The sequence below is a fragment of the Lissotriton helveticus genome, chromosome 9, assembly GCF_964261635.1.
Source record: "Lissotriton helveticus chromosome 9, aLisHel1.1, whole genome shotgun sequence".
Classification (NCBI taxonomy): Eukaryota; Metazoa; Chordata; class Amphibia; order Caudata; family Salamandridae; genus Lissotriton; species Lissotriton helveticus.
Window position 1 is genome coordinate 256,634,865 of NC_136070.1, and position 23,639 is coordinate 256,658,503.

Consider the following 23,639-nt stretch of genomic DNA (forward strand, 5'->3'; position numbering starts at 1 on the left):
TGACCTACGAGAGCTTAATAAATGTATTATTCCCCAGTACCCAGTTGTCCCAGATATCTCTTCCCTATTGGCAGCCATTGATTCAGAAGCCTCATTTTTTACAGTCATAGACCTCAAGAATGCATTTTTTAGTGTCCCCATTCATCCAGACAGCCAGTTCCTTTTCGGATTTTGTTTAAATGGAAGGAGCTATATGTTCACACGAGCTCCTCAAGGTTTCACAGAAAGTCCTAGTATTTACAGTCAAGCACTTAAGAGACAACTGGACAACATTCACATGCCAACTGACACTGCCCTGCTCCAGTATGTCGATGATCTACTGATCACAGCCCGTTCTGAACGTGCTTGCGAGCGAGCATCCCTCACAGTTCTGTATTTCCTAGCCGAGATGGGACACAAGGTGTCCCCTTCGAAGCTTCAATTCTGTGTCCAGCAAGTGGTCTACTTAGGACACTTACTGTCCAAGAGGGGTAGGCAGTTGACACCTGACCGTATCCAGTTAATAGCGAGTCTTCCTCAGCCCAAGACCCAGAAGGAGGTACGTGCTTTTATCGGCCTCACTTCTTACTGCCGACAATGGATTCCTCAGTATGCATTTCTAGCCAAGCCACTGATACAGTTAACGACACAGGAGACAGCCGTATCGACTGTCCTCCCTTGGACATCTGAACATACACTCAGTTTCAATGAGTTAAAGAAAGCCCTATGTCAAGCTCCAGTTCTAGCTACACCAAACTACAGTAAGCCTTTTACACTTTTCGTCACAGAACGCGAAGGTACCGCATTATCTGTTCTCACACAAGATCAAGCAGGACAATACAAGCCTTGTGCTTATTTTTCGAGCACATTAGATCCTGTAGCCCAGGCTCTCCCTGCGTGCCTCAAGTCAGTTGCAGCCACAGCACTAGCTATCAGACAAAGTGATTCCATAGTATTAGGACACTCCCTGACAGTACAAGTTCCACACTCCGTGGAAGTTCTTTTAAACCGAACACAGACTCAGCACTTGACAATTGCACGTTTAACAGGTTATGAATTGACACTGTTCCAGCCACACATAGAAATCAGACGCTGCAACATCCTGAACCCTGCTACACTGTTACCATCAGTTACTTTAAGTCCGGACACACACGACTGTGTGGAAGTAGTTAATATTACGACAAAGCCAAGACAAGATCTGACAGATATTCCGTTACCAGATCCCGACCTGACACTTTATGTGGATGGTTCATGTATGAGAACAAGTACAGGAGAACTAGTCGCCGCGTATGCAGTGACTACCGACACCGAAGTTATTAAGACACACCGTATTGACACCCTGTCCGCTCAAGCAGCAGAGCTAGTTGCTCTGACACAAGCCTGCATACACGCTAAGAACCGGAAAGTTAATGTTTACACAGATTCAGGCTACGCATTTGGAGTCGTACACGACTTTGGAGTGCTCTGGCAGGAGAGAGGTTTCATGACTTCTCATGGAACCAAGATTCAGCATGGTCTCCTTATTCAAGCTCTGTTAGATGCCATACATTTACCGACATCCATTGCTATCATGAAATGCAAAGCACACACGAAAGTTACTGACATTATTTCCCAGGGTAACGATCTAGCAGATCGCACAGCCAAGCTTACAGCACAGACTCCAGACATTCCAGCTAACATGACACACACTCCAGATCCGACTACATGTATGACAGTTAAGGACCCTACTCAAGATGTCATAGATATCCAGTTACATGCTACTCCCGAAGAAATCAAGAAATGGTCCGAACAAGGAGGGGTCCAGACAGATCAAGGATGGTTAACGAAAGGAAAAGCCACTTGGTTTCTCCCCGACTCTATGGTTCAAGTCATTATCAATACCGCACATAGTCCAGCACATTTAGGAGAAAAAGCTATGTTAGACAGTATCCAGAACATTTGGTTCAACAAGCATTTACGAGCTGCAGCCAAGCAGAAAGTCCGTACCTGTATGATATGTTGTCAGTTTAATCCAGGTAAAAGTGTCCCGGTGGAACAAGGTGGATTCCAACCTCCTGACCACCCTTTTGAAGTCCTCCAGATGGATTATATTCAGATGGAGCGATGTCGAGGTTTCAAGTATGTCCTTGTAGTTGTATGCGCTTTGTCCAGGTGGACAGAAGCATATCCAGTCCCAGATTACACAGCCGCGACCACTGCCAAGCAGTTGGTTCGTGAGTTCTTCCCCCGTTATGGACTCCCTAGGGTCGTATATTCTGATAACGGCCAGCCATTCTCCTCAGAGTTAATGAAGCATGTTTCCCTTTTGTTAGGGTACCAGTGGAAGTTCCATTGTGTACGCCATCCTGAAGCAGCAGGTCTCGTAGAGAGACATAACCAGACCCTGAAAATTCGCATCGCCAAAGTATGTAAAGAGAAAGGTGTGGACTGGCTAGTAGCTCTGCCAGTCGCTTTGTTCTATATGCGCATGGTCGCACATTCCAGATCAGGTCTGTCCCCGTATGAGGTCGTTTTCGGCCGCCCCCCTAACATGTGGGGTACACCCAGACCCCGAAGTATTACCGATGTTTCAAGTAATATGCTGACAGATTACCTAGCTTCCTTGATGTCTGCCCTCAACTCTTGTCGTTCACAGGTTGCCGCCGCATTTCCAGACAATACCGAGGTGGCACCGCATGAAATCGTTCCAGGATCCATGGTCCTGGTGCGAAATTTTGACCGCTCAAGTCCGCTGGAGCCTCGCTGGAAGGAGCCCCGACAGGTCCTCCTGGCCACCCGTACAGCCGTGAAGTTGGAGGGACGCAAAGGCTGGGTGCATCTTTCACATATAAAGAAGTTTTATGGACTGAAACCGGTCTCAAAGAACATTTCCCAGGATTCAAAGGATTACCAAAGTATTATTCTTAAGGACTGTCCCGCAAAGAACAATGATACTGCACCCTCCCCGTTAGAGAAAACTCCGCAGCAGGAGTATAAGTTGAAACTCCGGTCTAGTAAAATAAGTCAGCCAGTTTGATTGTCTAAGTCCTCCCCTAGGTGAAACGGTTAGACTGTTTCTGACATGTATAAAATAGACCCCCATAGTGAGAGAGTTAGTCAAAACTCAATCCGATGTATCGTTTTTCTAAGTTTCATATTATTTCTCAGCATTATGATTTCCTGCACCAGTTATGCATTTTATCTGTATTTTCCAGTCTCTCATGTAAATAAGTCTTCTAATATTACAGTAGAACACACGTTTAGTGATCTGCCTCCTCATGAACTCTCTTACCGCCTCGCTATGCGAAATAATTCTTTCATCCGCATGTTACATTATTCACACCAGACCAGCAATGCCACTAATTGTTGGGTGTGTGGTCGACTCCCCCCTTTTCAGACACCGAAGGGAGTTCTGCCACTCTTTCCTTATCCATTTTCACATAATGGTTCGTGTGGAGCATGGTCCACGTTAACGTCATCCTCAACAGATATGTCTTTTCTTAACAGTACATGTTTTCCAGACAAGCAAGGTCTTCCCCACAGAACAGGGATAGATCTAGAAAATGAAGTGTATAATTTAGGTAATTATTCTTCGAATTTCATGGTCCTGAATGTTCAGTCTGATACTACTCCAGACTTACCTGCAATTTCAGTACTACCAGTCAAAGGCGAATTATGTGTCCGAAATAATGGTTCTACACACGTAGGACATAGTGATTGTACTACTATTGTCAAGTATAGTGACAGTAGGAAATCTATTTTCAAAGCTTCACGTCATTCTTATTTTATTTGTGGTCAGACCGCATATGTTCGTCTGCCCCTCGATTGGGAGGGAACCTGTTACATTGCCTTCCTACTGCCACCAGTTTTTCTAGCCCCACCCGACTACCATAGGAATTCCCACCTAGTACATACTAGACACAAGAGAAACCTCCCGATTGTCGATTATACTGAAACTGCTCTAGAACAATATATAGATATCAATAAAGGTGTCTTCCCCTATTTAGGTACAGTTGTGAATAGTAAACTGATACGTAGGTTAACCAGAACCCTTGAAGCAGTAGTAATTGAGACTACTTCTGCTCTAAGTAATTTAACCGAAGAACAATCCTTTATGAGAATTGTCATGCTCCAGAATCGTCTCGTCCTTGACGTCATATTGGCCGATAGGGGCGGGGCCTGTAGAGTCATCGGATCTAGTTGCTGCATTTTCATTCCAAATAACGCGCCGTCTGTTTATTCAGCTATAACCAGACTTCATAAAATTGCCCATCTGTTACACCAAAATCCAGGCACCTGGACATGGTCCGGTTGGTTCTGGAATATAATTTCCGCCTGGGGATGGAAAGTCTTGTCCTTTCTAGGTATTGCAGTAGCGATCATATTTAGCTGCTGCCTCTGTATACAATGTGGCCCTGCGATTTGCGGCATTTGTGCTACATCATGTATTCCTAGTCCCAAGCCCCGTTCTAAAACACGTTCCCAGAAAATTCGAGACGAGCAAATGATACTGTATGAAATGATAGATGGTATCATGAATATTGATGTTTCCTGATAGAAACGTAGTGACAAGGAGGGAATGTGGAAAAGTACATTTTGCTATGTTCTGTGTCCCTACGTGTCATCCATCATATGTTATCTGTGCATGATTAATATGCATATGTTATTCCCCATGTTCGATTAAAGACGCAATTATAGTTGTGTCCACCTTTAGTATGTCAGTTTCCAGTTCTCGTGAATACTACGAATATCAGGCCTATGTAAAGCTACGTTGCCACGTTTCTCAGTGTGCACGTTATTCCATTGTAAAATCTCCGTTTCTAGGCCTCAAAAGGGCCTGGACACCAGATTCAGCTCCTGTCCCCTGAAGCCTCGCTGAGGAGCGATACAGCCCCCACCTGTATCCTCGACCCTTCACTTACTTCCTGCCTTACAGTGCCCGGTTCAGCCTGGCTCTGCTTCTGAGTCTGCCAAGAGTATGTTATGATTCGAGTTATCAGTACAGCCCTCCTTCTCTGCATTCCTAAAGCTACTGAATCGCATCAATAGTTTCCGTCATTGTCTAGCCTCTACGTCTCCATGTAAGAGAAATACTGCATTTAATGATCATTTAATATTCTTCATCACGCACTACATGTAGAATAATGCATGCTCCAGTCTTAGAGTCTGTTCGCCTTTACCCCGATAACATTTGGATTCTATCAACATGTTCTCTAAACATCAGATACTAGATACTGCTTAGGTACATGTCGCCCTGACTCTCCAGACTTCAGTCTCTGCTCCTAGCACAGAGCTCATAGCCCCCAGCTTCTCCTAGTAACACGTCATTGCCAGTTTGCGCGCACCATCAGGTTAGAGGTCCCGGCTCCTTAGGTAGCCCCCTCCATGGTTTCCACCCCATTCATGACATATTCTGTTACGTTTGCATCACATGTCTATGTATACGCCCTGTTACACCTCTTTTCACCCTTATCTTTCGCGACTGCTACGCGTCACGCCTATTGCTCTTCCCACTGCTACGCCTATTGCGATGTAATGCTATGTGTTTGCGTTATGTATATATGCTCATGTACTGTTATTAAAAAGTTATCCTTCCTAGCCTTCTTGTCCAGATCCTGGCAGCGCTGCCAGGGCTTGCCATCCTATTCCTGTGCAGGTTGTCCTGTCCCTGTCTTTATGCTGTATTAAACCTGGAAAAACTCCTACTACCTCGAATCTTGACTCTTATTTATTGAGCTATCTGTTATTCATTTATTCATCCAAAAATAGAGGTATTATTTATTTATTTACCACACCCTGATCCAGGCTTGGATCACTCCGAACTTTCTTCACTGGCCGCCTGCCAGCAACTCTTTCTTCAGGCTCCTGGATCTTCAACGAGGGTTTCCGACGCAACTTCAACCCTATGCAGCCGCAGTCCCTGGGCTAGGTAACCTGAGTACTCCGGTGCTTCAGCATAGTCCAACACCCTAAGTGTTCGGATCCACCCCCGTTTTCGACCCACCTAGTCGGGTTCGCCCGAGAACAGTAACTTTGCAACTGCTAGCCTCCATAGACTTTTTCCCGCCTTACGCGTGAGAGTTCCCACTCTGCACACGACGTCCACAGGCCTCCTGCATCTAATCCCAGTGTTTAGAATTGTAGGCCTAGCGATTCCTGAGTCTAGAAAAGTACTACTTACCTGCTAGCAAGTTCGCATTCCACTTACTGTGTATATGGTTTTTCGTGCCCCTAGGGCATTTGTGTAAATTGTGCGACTTAAAGTATTTTCTTAAGAGTTTTGTTATGTGCTTAGCTCCCTGAATCATAAAGAGTTCAGGGTAGTCTTGTTATAAATAAATAACTGTTTATTTTCATAACAACTTGTGTGGTGTCCTTTCACTTGGTGTTCAAGGGGTAATGTGATGGTAAAACAGCTGGCTTAACACGCCCTCTAGAGTCTTAGCCTTAGACTGCTCGTATCCATGCTACTAGGATAGCTGGTCTATAAGGTTGACTTACAACCAATCATCAATAAGGGTTGTTTGGACTGATACAAACTGCTCACTAGAATAGTGAACATTATATATCAGGCCAACTTCTCACATTGGTGAGCAGCGGTTGGGATTTGAGCTTGCTGTTGTTTTACCACACATATCCTAAGAATATCATTTGAAAGATCACATAAGTACTGAAGGTACATATAACTTAGCTTAGAATACTCTGAGTTCTACTGAACCAGCTGTTGTAGCTCCTAGGGCCTAGCACACCCTAAACTACAACTCTAGCAAGGGATCCGTAGGCAAACAAATAGTGTAGGTAAGTGCACCACTTACACCTCACTAGAAAAGCATGTCTACCCATGGAGAGTCTTCAGAGACTCCCCTTGTGGTTATTGACCCTCCACAGGTCACTTCAAGATATGCAGCTCTCAGTTTCCAGGAGATGAGACAAGTGTGTACCTCCAGGAAACTGAAACAGGGGTCTAACCCCACCATTCCCTTTCTGATAGGTCTCTTAGAGACATATGATGCGAGAAAGATTTCTCAGCTAGATGGGAATATGCCAGCCTTATAGGGTACCACTGGGGATCCAGACCTCCACAACACTGTAAATGCAGTTGAGGAGGAGGATCTAGAGGAACTCTCTGAGGGTGAGGCAAACAAGGGTCCTGAGTTAGTCAGCAGACTCACTAGGGCCAACTTAGACCTACTTGGGGAAGGATCTGGGGGACCCCCAGTACTGACCCTGATGAGGCCTAACCTTGGAGTTAGGAGAGATAGATCTCTTTCTAGGGACTCCATTAGATCTCTGCACTCTAATGCCTCTTCTCAGAGGAGAGGGAACTCTCCACAAAGGAGATTGACTTCCCCTCAGAGAAGAGAGCATGAAGCAAGGATGAGACAAGCTAAACTGAGGATTGAAAGGGAAGAACTTGCCCTGGCCAAAGAGAAGCTTGCCTTTGCTAGAGAGCAGCAGATGAGTGGGTTAGCTCCCACTGGTGGCAGCAATCTCCCAAGAGAAAAAGAGAAGGGTTTAGATACTAAACACCTGACAAAGATAGTGCCCCCTTTAAACAAGGGGATGACATCCAGAAATGGATGGCTGCTTTGGAGAGGGCCTGCACTGTACAGTGCATCCCCCAAAGTCAGTGGGCAGCTATACTGTGGCTCTCCTTTGATGGCAAAGGTAGAGATAAGCTCCTCACTACTAGAGGTGAGGATGCTAACAATTACCAGGTCCTGAAGAATGCACTGGTTGATGGGTTTGGCTTAACCACTGAGCAGTACAGGTTGCTGTTCAGGGATACCCAGAAAACTCAGTCTCAGGATTGGGCTGACTTTGTTGATTGTGCCACTAAGGCTTTGGAAGGCTGGCTACTGGGTAGCAAGGTTACTGACTTCACAGGATTGTACAATCTTATTATGAGAGAGCAAGTCTTAAATAATTGTCAGAACCAGTTATTACACCAGCCCCTGGTAGACTCTGATCTGACCTCTCCACAAGAATTGGGTAAGAGGGCAGACAAATGGGTCAGAACCAGGATTAGGCCTAAGAACCAAGGTGGTGACCAGAAAAAGGAATCAACCAAGCCTCAAGAGAAGGGTGGGAATAAATCTGCAGATCAAACCACATCAGGGCCCCAAAAATCCTCTGAGGGGGGTGGGTCCCAGAATCCTTCCAATGCCCAGAAGAAACCTTATTGTTATCCCTGTAAACAGGTGGGTCATTTGAAAACTGACAGCAGTTGCCCAAAGAACAACAATAAGGAGAACATACCCCCAAGTAACATTCCCAAACCTCCTGTTACTACTAGTAGTAATCCCCCAGGTGGTGGGAGTGCCCCCAAGAATTTGGGTGCATTTACTTTGGGAGTTCCTGGGGACTCTGGCCTAACCAGGTCCCCAAACTTAGATACTCTTGTCTGTGAGACTGGCATGGGGTTTGCCAACTTCACAACTTGTCCCAACACTTTGGGCAAGTACAGACAGGAGCCCCTCATCAATGGTATAAAAGTTGAGGCCTATAGAGACACAGGGGCTAGCATCACTATGGTGACTGAGAGTCTAGTCCCCTCAAGGCAACTTTTACCTGGTGCCACATACCAGGTGACCAATATTGATGGAGCACAGAGAGATCATCCCATGGCAGTGGTCAATCTCAGCTGGGGAGGTGTCACTGGCCACAAGAGAGTGGCAGTGTCACCAAACTTGCCTGTAGATTGCCTACTGGGGAATGATTTAGAGCTCTCAGCCTGGGCTGAGGTAGAGCAAGAAACCCATTTTAAAATGGTAAACATCCATGGTAAGGTTAGTGGGGCAGTGATAGCCACAGCCCCAGTCCAAGATGTCCTCCCTGAACAGGTCAGGAGGGCTGTGCCAGTCACAGCCCAATCTCAGACAACTTCCTTCCCAGAACAGGTTGTAAAGGCTGTGATGGTCACAGCCCACACCCAAACGGAGCCCCCTCCTGAAAAGGTTGGGAGAGTTGTGATGGCCACAGCTCAAACTCAGACAGATGATAGTGTTGTGAAGCCTGAAACTATGGATCACTCCACTCAGACAGAGAGCATTGAGGAGGAAGAGGAATCTCCCTCCCACCAGACTTTAGGAAAGGGTCAGCCTCCTCAGGGAACTGATCTGACCCCTTGTGAAGAAACTGCCACAGAGGTAGTCAGGCCTAACCTGGCAGAACCCCTGATGTCAGTGGACCCTTCCAAGGTGGGACCCAGTCTGGAGCAGGTAACCTGCCCCTCTCTACCCTGCCTCAGTCAGCCCAGGGCTGTAGAGGGCTGAGGTAGGTCAAGAAACCCATTTTAAAATGGTAAACATCCATGGTAAGGTTAGTGGGGCAGTGATAGCCACAGCCCCAGTCCAAGATGTCCTCCCTGAACAGGTCAGGAGGGCTGTGCCAGTCACAGCCCAATCTCAGACAACTTCCTTCCCAGAACAGGTTGTAAAGGCTGTGATGGTCACAGCCCACACCCAAACTGAGCCCCCTCCTGAAAAGGTTGGGAGAGTTGTGATGGCCACAGCTCAAACTCAGACAGATGATAGTGTTGTGAAGCCTGAAACTATGGATCACTCCACTCAGACAGAGAGCATTGAGGAGGAAGAGGAATCTCCCTCCCACCAGACTTTAGGAAAGGGTCAGCCTCCTCAGGGAACTGATCTGACCCCTTGTGAAGAAACTGCCACAGAGGTAGTCAGGCCTAACCTGGCAGAACCCCTGATGTCAGTGGACCCTTCCAAGGTGGGACCCAGTCTGGAGCAGGTAACCTGCCCCTCTCTACCCTGCCTCAGTCAGCCCAGGGCTGTAGAGGTCAGGGAGGCCAGTGTTGGACCCCAAAGGGCCCCCTGTCCAAAAGAACCCTCCAATCAGCAGATTAAGGGCACTGAAGCTAGCAATCCTAGCCAAGTGAAAATAAAACAAACTCCTGAGGGATCCCCCTTAAATTTGGTTAGGGACCTCCCACAGATGGACACTGTTGGGCACAGCCAGACCTGGGACCTAAGGGCCCCAAACCTGACCTGTCCCTCCAGTAAGCCAAACAGAGGGACCCAACCTCCAGCTGTAGGTAGCCAGAGGTTGACCCTGAGAGCCCAAAACAACTCAGTCTGGGAAAGAAAGGCCTCGATGGTGGAAAATGATTGGAGGAAGCTGAGCCCAAAATTAGTGGAGCCTCACTTCAGTACTCCATTTCAGCACCAGCCTTTTCCTTTGCCAAAACACACCACAGGTAGAGATTCCCTATGGTGGAGACCCTCAGATACCCTTAGGGTGAGGGATTGCTTAGTGGACCATGAGATAGGGGGTAACCATGCCAGTGCTGGTACTTCCCTATATGGCCACTCAGGCAATATAGGCTTACCTGGCAAGGATAGCCTTATCTCCTTTCGTTTGGGGGGGGGGGGGGTTATGTAGGAAGGTAGATCCCTGACTATGGTTGCCCCCAACTTTTTGCCTGGTGTTTTGCTGGTTTTCTGACTTAGTTGACCTGGGGCCCTGCTATTTAGGACCCCAGGCCTACTGCTCTCTCTGTAAAATGGATTCCATGTACCTTAGGTACATATCTAATTGGATACTGAGTCACCTTATCAGTCCCTGTACAGTGTACCTTAGGTACCCAGGGCATAGGTGTACCCAGGGCCTACCAGGGGCTGCAGCATGTATTATGCCACCCCTGGCGGGCCATCCAAATCTGACACAACTGGCTGCTTGACAGCTGGGGCAAGGTGGTGTAATCACCCTTTGCTTTAGATATAGTATACCTATATCTAACCCTAAAAACGGACACACAGATCTCCTATCAGTCACTCCTATGGCAGGCCTTGACAATCCTGAAGGCAGAGTGCTTGGAATCGTGTGAGATAGTGCTCTGGCATGAGCTGAGCCTGTCTGCGGCTTTCGGGATCCATTCCTTAGCCGTTTCCATGATATCTCATACCATATACTCTTAAGTGCATTATAATCCTCGCGGTTATATGCCAACTCTGGTATCGCTTTATCAAAACATGTCGAGTAAGGTGTCATACGAATTGGAATACTAACCCCTCGCCAATTCTGGCGACGGGGTTAGCATTCCACCCTTCTAGAGGGACACGACATGTATGTAACCTGTAACCCCGGTTAAAGTCAGACATAGCCTCAGCTCCACAAGATGGATGCTGCCACCGAGACACAAGTCTGCCCTCCTGCTGCTGGGAGTCCTCCCAGAGCAGGAGGCAAGGACAAAGGGTTTCCTGTCAGGGGCGGTGCCAGCACCGTCCCAGACAGGGTTTTGTGTATTCTAGGTAGGCAGGGCTTTAGAGGAAGGTGACTGCAAGTGGCACCCCGGTGCTCACTGTGCATAGGCCGGCTGAAACCAGTTCCAGGGGCACTCCAGCCCCTGGCCTGGGGAAAGCCCGCCAAAGGAGAGGGGTGTAACCACCCCCCTCCTAGTCCCACCCATAGGGCAGGACTTAGTCGCGTGCCAGCCCCTTTTTGCAGGATAAAGGTAGGACCTGGCCCCCTTCCAAATCAGACCATCTTTGAATCCTGAAACGACTTTCCACGAAAGGAACTCAAGACTCTTCCCAAGATTCTCCCTTGTGACTAAGGAGTAGTCACCCTGCAGCAGCAGGCACCAACCAAGCATCGCGGTTTGTTGCCAGTCTCTCCTTCGGATCAAGACTGCTCCAGCACGACGAGAACCGGCTTCCCTGGCACCTCTGACCTCAACCTACATCATCAGCCCAGCTGTGATCCGTGGGTGTGACGAGACCTCGAGGGACCGGCCATCTTCAGAACTGCACGACGCTTGTCCAGCACGACTCCCGAGTGACCCTCGACTGAGTGCTTTGGGGTAAGAGAAGCCCCGACCCTGAGCAGCTCCAGCACCGAAGTTCAGTCCCCCTGCATCCACGAGATCTGCGTGGGGCCCTTCTGCTCTTTGCTGCCAACCGCGTTGTCCCGGTCACTTGCCCGTTGGCTAGTGACCCCTTCACGACGCTCCACGACGACAACTACTGCTGGTCTGGTTGCTCCAGACTAGCCCTTGCTCCCCTCCAACAGAGGAGCACCCTGGACCCTCCTGGTCCACTCAAGACGCCATTTTAGGTCCACCGCGTGGGCCTTGCATTTGCCAAGACTTGTTGCCCCAATCCTGGGTCCAGCGACGTCGACAGCAAGAACCTTCGTGGGACAGCTCGCACCTCCATCCTGGTCGCCGACAACGCCTCCTGGTCCGAGAGACTGCAGAGCCCAGCAGCGCCCACTCACCTGGCTGAGGTGACTTCGTCCGGTGCCATCCTGGTGCCCACTCAAATCACTGGCTAGTGATTCAGAACTTGGTCCCCTCTGCTTACAGGTTTCTTCTTCCCTGATCCAGGCTTGGATCACTCCGAACTTTCTTCACTGGCCGCCTGCCAGCAACTCTTTCTTCAGGCACCTGGATCTTCAACGAGGGTTTCCGACGCAACTTCAACCCTATGCAGCCGCAGTCCCTGGGCTAGGTAACCTGAGTACTCCGGTGCTTCAGCATAGTCCAACACCCTAAGTGTTCGGATCCACCCCCGTTTTCGACCCACCTAGTCGGGTTCGCCCGAGAACAGTAACTTTGCAACTGCTAGCCTCCATAGACTTTTTCCCGCCTTACGCGTGAGAGTTCCCACTCTGCACACGACGTCCACAGGCCTCCTGCATCTAATCCCAGTGTTTAGAATTGTAGGCCTAGCGATTCCTGAGTCTAGAAAAGTACTACTTACCTGCTAGCAAGTTCGCATTCCACTTACTGTGTATATGGTTTTTCGTGCCCCTAGGGCATTTGTGTAAATTGTGCGACTTAAAGTATTTTCTTAAGAGTTTTGTTATGTGCTTAGCTCCCTGACTCATAAAGAGTTCAGGGTAGTCTTGTTATAAATAAATAACTGTTTATTTTCATAACAACTTGTGTGGTGTCCTTTCACTTGGTGTTCAAGGGGTAATGTGATGGTAAAACAGCTGGCTTAACACGCCCTCTAGAGTCTTAGCCTTAGACTGCTCGTATCCATGCTACTAGGATAGCTGGTCTATAAGGTTGACTTACAACCAATCATCAATAAGGGTTGTTTGGACTGATACAAAGTGCTCACTAGAATAGTGAACATTATATATCAGGCCAACTTCTCACACTACCCACTTCACCATTACCTCTCACTGTCTTCCCCTCTGCGTCCTCCTCATCCCTACATCTTCCAACCGCCCTCTCTTTCTGTCTCTCCACCCCACCCCGTTCTCTTCTCTCCATCACCCTCTCCCCTTCCTCGCCCTCTCTTACACAGTCACCGCATGCCTGTGTGTCTCGCTCTGTCTCACCCACTCCTGCTTCTTTCTCTGCCCCCTTTCCTTTTCCGTCTCTCTTCTCTCAACACAAACCGAAAGTGCCTGCCAGCAGAGCGCACAGGCTTCCCAGCACTTTAAGGCAAGGATGGTGTTTTGAAAGTAGCAACAACTTGTCTTGCAGGCAACCCCACCCTCTCGAAAACACTCAGAAAAGCAGCGATAATTGCATTTCTCCACCTGAGTTCATTGCCCAGCGGTAACAACACACAGACATTACGGCTAATTTCTGAGATTACCGCCTGCGGTAAACGAGCCTGCACGGACGGACGCATTTGCGCATTTTTTGCACACTGCGCCACTGCATCTGTGGCGTGCTTTTAGGTCACAAAGAAGTATTTGCAACCCACGTGCTCGACACAGTTCGATATTTTTCGAGGTGAATTGATCCGAGGGCGCTGTAGACCACACAACGGAAATGACTGGGCACGAGGTGCCTTTTATTTCGTTTTGAGTCCGCGAAACAGTGGTGGAGCCAATCGCAAACAGTTGCTTCCTGCCGCTGTTCCGTAGCAGAGTCGGTGTGTTTTTCTCAACCACATAAGTAGAACAAGCATTATAAATGCAAAAGGTCTCGCCTTTAATTAAGCTAAAGCCATTTGCTTTGGTATACAATACCATTAGCAAAGCAAATGGCTTTAACTTAATAAAAGGCGAGACCTATTGCATTTTCAATGCTTGTTTTGGTTGAAGCACACAACTTCTTCCCTATCAAAACGTGTTCTCCTTCCCACCAACATGTGGAGAGAGATAAAGCCACTCTCTATAGTACTCCTGAAAACTCATTTTTAGGTTGATCACATAAGGTCTAGCGACAGCTGCTCTGTCAAGCCAGACCTTTAAACTTCGAAAGTCAGTTTCCTGCAAGCAGAACACCTGATGCACATTTTTTGCCTTGCTTACTCTTACATGCAGCCTTCAGGAAACCTGGCAAGTACCACACATTTTGTGATAATCTCCAGTCCTTGCGGTGATGCAGAGACATTCCTTGTGTTAGACTGGCATGAGATGCGTGGTACTTGGTAGGGCTGTGCATGCCCCCTCGACATCTGAGTTCAATCGTAAAACAGTAGTACCGCCAGGGGGTCATGTGACTGTCCTGCTCAGTGGGGAGGAAAAATGGACAGAGCTGTACAGAACATCTGTAAGGGCAGGGAAGCACAGATTCAACAATTCATGGAGGTCATGTTCGACCAGCAAGCTTCTTGTGAGATTGTGGTTAATGTCTCAATAGTCAAAGTGTGCAGGTCAGCAGAGAGTGTATCACGTGGGCAGCATGAATTGCTAATATCAGTGCATGGTGCAGGTCGGGCTAGATGTACATAGTGAGGGCTGTGTGGCGACCTCAGCAGTGAAAGGACTTCCCTTGTCACATTATTAAAACTATGAAAGTCTTAATACTTATGGTGCAAGTCAAAATAAAGGAGCACTATAAAACTAATAGAGTTAGATTCTAAGGTAATAATTTCTACCATAGTCCCACTGTTAATGGGTTTTATTGTGTTAATCTCCAGAACATTGTTGTTGCTGGAATAGTGCACTTTCAAAATGTATAATCAGCATTATTGACCTTGAAATTACCTAATAACATCAGATATTGAGCCCTCTCCTCCTTATATGCACTTGTCTGTGATTCGGGCCCCTACGTTAAAAGAGAGGTTTTAACTGGATGTATGACAGATCCCTGCATGCATTTCCAATGCATGCCTTTACTCCGCAGTCACTACCCGACTGCGACGTTACCAAGTGTTCCTTTACCACACAAGTCGTTACGACTTGCCTTACAGGGGCACTGGATTTTTTTCGAACAGTATAAATTACTATTCCAACTCTTTTTAGTGTGTCAGTAGGGAATGTGTTGGACTTAAAATACAACACCAGTCCAACAACACGCCCTCTAAAGCAAGTTGCTGTAACAACTTGAGTGGTAAAGAAATGCGTGGTAATGGGGTAGTGACTGCGGAGTAAAGGCAGGTTGTGGTACTGCCTGCGAGGTAAAGGATGTTTCCCCCTTTAACTAGGTGGTATTACTGGCTCTGTAGTCCATAATGCTGTAATACGAGTCCTTATTTATGTTTCTCTATATTAGTGATACCAAGAATGGTGTTTAGTTTTCAAAGTATTAAATTCCTGCCCATTGATACTGTTAATACCCCCACCAAACTTACATTGATCATTTATCTCACCGGTAGGTCACTGATTGTACAGGTCTCCATCAGCTGTACTTTTACATACTCTGGATGTACTGGTCTGATGGCCTGTAACAAGTAAAGTGAGCTGCCTCTCTAGTTGTATGCCCTTACCTGAAAATCGTTGGCCTTGTTGTAATGCATGTTGAGGGTGCGATACAACTCTGAGGTGCGTGCCACCGTCAGGTCATTGGCGACTGTTGTGCCCTCTGCAACTGCCTGGCGCGCAAACTTTTCCATCTGGATGTAGTAGAACTCCCGGAAGTTGCTGAACCACTTGATGAGCTGGGAGGTGATGCAACGGTTGAACTGTGGAGAGAACAGTGTTTCAGAATGAGAACCCCTATTTCCACATTGCAAAAACCAGACCCCGACTCACCACCCTAGATGAGCAAGAAATCTGATACTGTGAGAAATTCCTAAGGGTGTCCCATGAGGGAAGACTTCTATGAGGGAAGTATCTGGTGGGTAAAAATCAGATGAGGTCAAGAATCTCAGTTTAACGTTCTCAAATTTTTGGTCATTTTCCAACCTTGGCCCTGCCTTCAAATGGATCGCAGCACGTGGAAGGGTAAGAGAGTTAAGTTACTCCGTCTCCTCATTCTTCCCTTAGTGTCTATGTTGGTGAGCCCTTCAAGGACTACTTGCATGTCCCGCTGCCAGATGTCTACATATGCAACAGTTATGCACTGGGTGTTGCATGGTTCCAATGATCACCAGCACGACTAGTGGTGGAAGGGAAAATTCCAGCCCTTCAACTTTTGTATTGTATTGTAAATGTATTTACATAGCGGTTACTACCACTGACGAGACTTCAAAGCGCTTTTCTGCTAGTAGCACTCTACTCCGGAACCCGAAAAGGATTAGTGGTGGATTAGTATAGTGAAAATTTCAGTTAATTTGAGCGGTGGACATGTGAGTCTGTTAGTTGGATTGAAAAGAAGATTGGGGAATAGAAGAGGGAAGAGTATAGAAAGTGTTTATTGGGAGATCATAGTAGGAAAATTAGTTTTGGGAGGACTCAAAGGAGGGATAGGAAGAATTTAAAAGGGTTATTTGAGAGATCATAGTATTAAAATGAGGTTTGGGGTGATCCAAGAAGGGAAGAGTCTAGAAAAAGTTATTTTGGAGATCATAGTAGTAGAATTTCAGTTTTTTTTAACATTAGGAATAAAGTGAAAAATATATAGATACACAGGTACATATTATACATATTTATATCAAGAAATACACATATCTAGATACATACAAATAATCAAATTAAATGTTTTTATACAGAGGGATACACTGTACATTTGTGTTTGAGTAGGGTGGTTATATAGGAAAGAGCCAACTCCTGAGTAGTCTTCTGAAGATAAGATAGTTATCTTTGGATCTTATGTTTGGGGTTAATGAATTCCATAGTTTGGCTGCTTGAACAGAGAAAGATGTGCCAACTATGGATTTTTTCTTGTATGGTGGGATTTTGAGGCAAGATGTCAATCTGGAGTGGAGGTTCCTTTGTTGAATGTATTTGGTGATTTCATCCCGATGAAGAGCTGTCCTGTTCCATGTATTGCTTTGTGGGTGATACAAAGCTTCTTGAATGTGGGTCTTCTGGCAACCAGTAACCAATGTAGGGTCTTCAAGGCAGGGGAGATATGGGCGTGTGGCTTTACATGTAAGAGTAGTCTAGCAGCAGAGTTCTGAATCATTTATTGGTTATATTAGATTGTGGAGATAACTAAAATAATGTAAGCATATGTATTTTACATGAACTGCCCTTCTAAAAATTACAAACTGCAACTCTTTAAGTGCATGAATATGATGAAGACGCGTTTATATGCAATACAGAAAATTCAGGTGTAACAGATGTAAAACAGTAGTGAAGAAAAAAGAAAATCTAAGAGATAAAAATACAACAGAAGTTCTATGTTCAGGTAGTCCACACAACACGTAATATACATATCATGTGATTGATGCTAAATTTAGTATTTAGTTTGTGCACAAACTAGAACAGCAAAACAGGGATCTACTATTGGATTCCAAGAATCTATATTTATTCATTTATTTAGGAAAAAGAATTGTGTTTCAATTTGAAACATAGCACAATGAGCTGCAGTTCAGAGGTATAATCTCCCTAAATAGGAAAGAACACCATTAGCCTTTATCCCCATCTATGTATGTATTTGGCAGTGGAGCACTGCACAGGGTTATCTCACCATACCATGAGGCTTTAGACCACAACACAAATGGAATGAGACTATCTTTATTTATATCATCTTAAATATCCAATGCACATCAGGCCAATCCAAGGTACAAAGGATTTCTGTAACCATATATAGGCTGGTATTAAGAGGTTCAGTGCATTTATAAGATCACAGACCAACCAGATGAATTGCCATATCCAGATTGTGCCTAAACTTGCGCCTTTTGCCACTGAACACCATTAGTGTCACATTTCTTACCCAACCAAAATACAACTGTTTACTGTGTTGGATCAGAATTTGAAAACAGGATAATGGCACAATAATTTCCATTATACTGTAATTTTTAAATGGATGTACAAAAAAACTTCAAAAAATGTACATGGAAATAAAGTTGTGTAGTCAATAATCAAATTATAACTTAATAAGTATTTTCAACAGTAGACAGATAGGTAGATAGAGGTACTACAGAGACTGGTGTGCTTACGTCAAAGCCAGCTATTCAATAATCCCACACCATATGGTCTTCTTCCATAGCTCTGTGTTAGTATTTGTGTTTTGCTTCCAATGAGAGGGAGCCAGAGTTTCTTGACAACCACAAGCATGTCACCCTTCCTCCCAAAAAGAGCTGTGTCTGTTGCACTAGTGCAGGGGTTGTGGCCTCCTGCTGGTGCCTCGGTTCTTCAGCCTTAATGACACTTTTTCTTCCCAAATGCAAAAATCTTCAAGATCAGTGAGGGGATTGGTGGTATACTGTAGTTTACTCGGAATTGTAGGTGTAAGTATATATCAGTCTTTAATAAAATACAAACAGAAAAGTGAAGGGGGTTACACGACCGAGGTAACGACGGACAGAGCGTGGCCTCTTTCTTTCTGAGCGAGTGCCAGGAGAGGTGAGGCCTTTCCTCCCTACACTTATGGGAGAGCTCTTGGACTGAAGCGACCATACCATTGGTAGGTCCCCTTTTTGTTTTCACAAATTGCAGTAGTGAACTTCATAGGTCCTGACGAAAGCCCGGAAGGGCTGAAACATGTTGACCATTTAATATCCTTGATGGTTAGTAATATTTTTTCAAAATACTATACCCACTCTGTTTTTAATCATACCGTCCTGATGGTCACCCCTAATAAAATTGCTCTTTAGTCATCACGACAGGTATTTTTAACTTTTTCACATTATTGTTTGGGCACTGCAATTTTTCCTATCAGCTCTTTATAACACCCATCTTCTGTGTGATGGCTTGTGTTTTTTTGTGTTTGATGATCCACACTTTACAACCCTCATTGAATTAATTGAGGTGTTGTTTCATGGGCACCATTCGCAGTCAAAAAAACCCAGATGATGAGGCTTCACCAATCGGTGTGCTGATGGGTTTCTTCACTCACGATTTGAGATTGTTAAGAATGCTCTCTTGTGTTTTTTATAGATAACCATTTGGTATCTACTACTCTGATTTTCCATAATAAGGGTTTCCTATTATGATAGCGTATTAGACCTACTGTATCTTCCGTGTTTTTTGATATATCAGTCTTTAAACAGGATAATTTTTACGATAAGTGATGGTCAGACCGGTAGAACTGCCCATTACAAGACAACAGGTAGACCTATTACATTCCAGCCTGGCGCAGAAGCCCCTCTTTGCACTGGTATCCGCACAGGAGGTTTTACACAGGTATGTACATGCAGCATCCTCCTTTGGAAGGATGCCACTATTTGGTACCAGGAGGGCCATACCCATAGCAACACAGGGGATTGCATAAGCTTTCCAGTGGGGGTAGGAATACTTGGACAAGGCGAGAAGTCATGAAGTTTGTTAAACATTGGCTGCTGTCCCGCCTGCCCACCTTGGCATCCTCCATCTTGGAGGACGGTCAATGCTGCCTCAGTGACCACTACGAGGGCGCGACCTCCCACACGGAGCCCGAATGCTGCTAAAATTTTGCTGGACGCTCGACCTAGTTTAGGGCGGCCATTATCGTTCCTCGTCACCTGTTTTACCCCTGGATATGTTTCTTTACTGTCAGGACAGGAAAAAACAATCATGTCCTGCATTCGCTGGGAAAAACCTCCAAGTGCATCAGTGATACAGTTTTTTTGTATCTCATACACCATCCCAGCTTGTACGGTTTTTCTTTCGAAAACTAAAATATGCAAAGTAGTCAGCAGTGCCACCACAGCACGGCAGACTGGCCAACACTGTTTGAGGCAGCTTTGGCGAATAAAAAGTCCTTTCAATGCATCTGTTTTCAGCGTTTTAGTGACACAGTTTTAATTCACTTTTAACCACTCTTCCTATGGTGGATCACAACTTCAAACAACCTGAGTTTTTTCCTCTGAATGTCAGTCTGGGCTGTCAGGTGAAGAGCTAAGCCGCTGTGATTCTTATTACGTCTTTATCCTTCAATAGAAACTTAATTGTGAACCATAGAGTGAGCTATCGATTATGTATGTGCTAGTAACCACTTCAGTTTGTGGTGTGTGCTAAACCAATGGTCAAATAAAATTTAAGATGGGGTGGGTGAACTTGGAACGGGCTAGGGATCTTTTCCACATTTTTTGCTTAGAAAGGCTGCTACTAGATGTCAGCATCCTGCTGCACTATGACAAAAATATTATTTTTGGTAAATTCGCCCTGCCATCTCGGAATGGGTTGTGCAGCTTTTGGCACCGCTCTCTAATGCTGACCGCTTGTCCACTCTCGTGGTGCATGGTGCTACTCTTCATCCGGTCCTCTCGTCTCTGTTTCATTCTTACCACCATGGTGTTCCTTTCCTTTTGATTCTTACTCTGCCTTGTGCTGATTCATTATTTGAAAGAAAGGCAGGCCTAATTCACAACCCTGCCCCCGCTCTCGCTTGGCACCATACGTGGTACTTCCCAGTAGCGTTGCAAGGATGCGATGGGCCCTGGTGCAAGCAATGAAAATGGCCCCCTTGACTGCTGTTGGGGTAGTAAAATACAGCAATTATCAAGGTTCAGTGGGCTTCAATTAGTCACTGTTTGCAACATGACTTATCTACGTGTGTCTAAAAGACCAAGTAAGATAAAAGATCAGATTGCTTTCCTTCTTTGTTTTTCCAATTTAGGATAGGTTAGAAAACAACTACAGGAACTAAAGGGAGAGAGGGGTCTAGATGGTGCTGAAGAATACCCATGATTATACTGCTCCTAATACAGAGGCAGAAACATGTTGACTGGCTAATTAGCATAGGCAAGGACAGCATAATCAACCAAGCACATCTACATTGCTTTAAACCTTGTGCTAGTGAAGATATCAAATATTATGATCCCCTTATACACAATTTTTTAGTAGTATTAGATCCCATGAGTGCACCTGGAATAATCAAGACTACCCATAATAACATCTGACAAAAATCAAAAAAAGATATCTCGGTAGATGCTGCTGAGGACCTCCCCTAGAATTGAGCATGCCACTATTTTGTGGGAGAGAAGATAGTGTCCTTTTAAGAGATAGGTCTAAAGTGACATAGAACTTAAGACACTAGGGCACTCATTATGAGTCAGGCAGAGCAGAATCAACTCATTGAAGTCAAGCATCATACACAATTTTTGGGATGCTCCCCCTGCAAGTAAACATCTTCCTCTTCCCCACATTTCTCCCCTTCTTTTACTTCCCTTTCCCTCCCCACCCCCACACCCTCCACCCAGAAGTTCCCTACACATTTACCACTTGCGCAGAGCAGGTGAAAAATATATACATTGGGACCAACTGGGTTTTACAACTGGAAAAATTGGTCCCATATGGTAACTCTCCATTCCATGGGATTTCATTTATAATTGCACTGTACAGCGGTTGATTTTCTGGTGCCGGTAGCATGGCATGCAAATTTACCATGCCCACAGCACCGCAAACCAGTATGAGGACATAACACACATATTGTACTTTTCAGTAGCGGCTCCTGGAGGGAGTGCTACCGGGCGGTGACGCAGGGCAGGGGAGGGGCAGGGTGGGGGTTAGTAAACTTCGGATTATGGCCCAATGGAGGTAAGTATACAAATAAATTAATAAAACGGATTTCATTGCGCACACTGCATCGCATTTGGCGATGCAGCACGTGCAATAAAATTTGTTTTATTTACATATTTGTATACTTACCTAGAGTTTACTACACCCACCCTGCCCCTTCCCAGCCCTGCGTCCCCGCCCTGCAGCACTCCCTCCAGGAGCTGCTACTGGTACTTTTATGGCTTGTTTTGAGCATGATGGCTTGATAGGCAGGACCTGTACCCTTTATTCTCCCAGTCCCCTAAGAGTTACAATTGACTGGTTATTATGGCCCTGGACTGTGTGGATAGAGACCCCAGTACGACCATTTCACTGTGCAAATGCCAAAGTGAATGCTTGTTGTGTGTGCCTCCAACATGTACCTACCAATCACAATGTATTGTGAAGGGGCCACTCCACTATATTGCATGTGCTTTTATCTTCTGAGGACCCATAATTAAAACTTACAGTTGCATGGTACACATATAGCAGTTACATTAAAAGAAACACACTTTTACCTTGACATCCGGGAAGTAGGTTTTCAGGACGTTAGAGCTTGGATAGCGGGTGAAGAAGAACATCAGCTTTGCTTTTTTCAAGTGCCCAGGGTTCAAACCCTCCTGGAGGTGTGGGTGGGTCAAGGAAGAAAAGATAGAAAAATACCCTTCCAACAAAAGCCACCAACACATGATCAATTGGATTTCCCAAACTCCCACCTTACCACAAACAAACAACAAGTGACTTCATTTAAAGGAGGATACAAATGATAGATAGTTCAAGAATGGTAGATTTACTATTACTCTCTGCAAAAGGAATAACCTCCGATTTTCAGTTTGGCAGATGGTGGGTATCTTGATGTTGGAAACCCACTATTCCATGTTGAGGAGGTAACTTCATCAGAACTGATGGTGGGTTAATTACGCAATCTAGAGAAGTTGGTCCACCATCCTATCTAGCAGTTACCCCTGTAAAAGAGGTACCAATGATGACGTTAAAAGAGTTCAGATAAAGGTCAGAAAACTGTATAGGCCTGGCTGGCAGAAAGCACATATGAAAGCTAAAAGTTTAACAATGCCAGAAGGTCTTTTAAAAAAGCCATTGCAAACGCTAGGTTAGACAGCCTGAAAAGAACAAAGCTGCCTTTAGTGACATTAAAGGTTTCTACCAATCCTTCAAGGAATTAGCAGGTCCAAAAATTCCCATTGAGCACCTCAGACTCCCACATTAGTAGGTGGAATGTGGTGCAACAGTGCTTCCAGGTCAAACGGAATTGGTTACAGCTAACATCACCTCTCCTAAAGCAGAGTGTACATCTAACAAAGCCAAGCCAGCAATGGGACAGAGCTTCCACAGTTCCTGCTTCAAAGACATTTCACTTGTAGGGACCACGGTCATTAGTTTTTCCTCCAGCCCAGAATAGCCATGCCCCCTGTATGCTAGATAAAGAGGGATATGAGCAGAGCAAGACTGGGAACCAAAACTGGCCCTGGCAAAGTGCTTAGCCGGCTCCCGGAGGGTTGGGGGTGCGGCCAAGCTATTTGCCAGGGCCGGTTTCGGACGATTTTTTTTACAGGGGCCGATATTGCAGATATGCTGCAAAAACGGCCCTGTAACAAAAACGGCCCCCTTGGGGCCCAAAACTGGCCCACACCCTGGCGGCCCACCTGGGAAATGCCCGGTGTCCACTACGGCCACTCCGGCCCTGGATATGAGGTTCTTGCCCCCTTCAGACAAGACATTATTAGTGCATCATTTAGGGGGGGATCTAGTTCTTCTGTGCTAAAGGAATCTTGGTAGCTCTTTTGATAAAAACCTTCATAGGATGCACAGGACCCAAGAACCGTTCACTTCATAAGAATTGTATCCATTTTCTCTCAAATGTGGAGAAAGTAGTCACACCTCTACTACAAGAGCATATGGAAGACCACCATTCACTTAAAAATAGGAAATCGAGATCTTGT

The 23,639-nt window shown here is 45.8% G+C and overlaps 1 protein-coding gene across 1 annotated transcript in view; it reads right to left on the minus strand.

Moving 5' to 3' along the window:
• Positions 1-22,298, minus strand: part of LOC144781200 (prospero homeobox protein 1-like) — a 111,264-nt gene extending 88,966 nt beyond the window's left edge. The window contains exons 1-2 of the mRNA XM_078659901.1: positions 22,197-22,298; positions 15,600-15,794 (exon numbers count right to left, since the gene is read on the minus strand). Coding sequence (XP_078516027.1) covers positions 15,600-15,794; positions 22,197-22,259 — 258 coding nt within the window. The 5' untranslated portion in view covers positions 22,260-22,298. The remainder of the gene's footprint in view (positions 1-15,599; positions 15,795-22,196) is intronic.
• Positions 22,299-23,639: the final 1,341 nt, after the last annotated feature.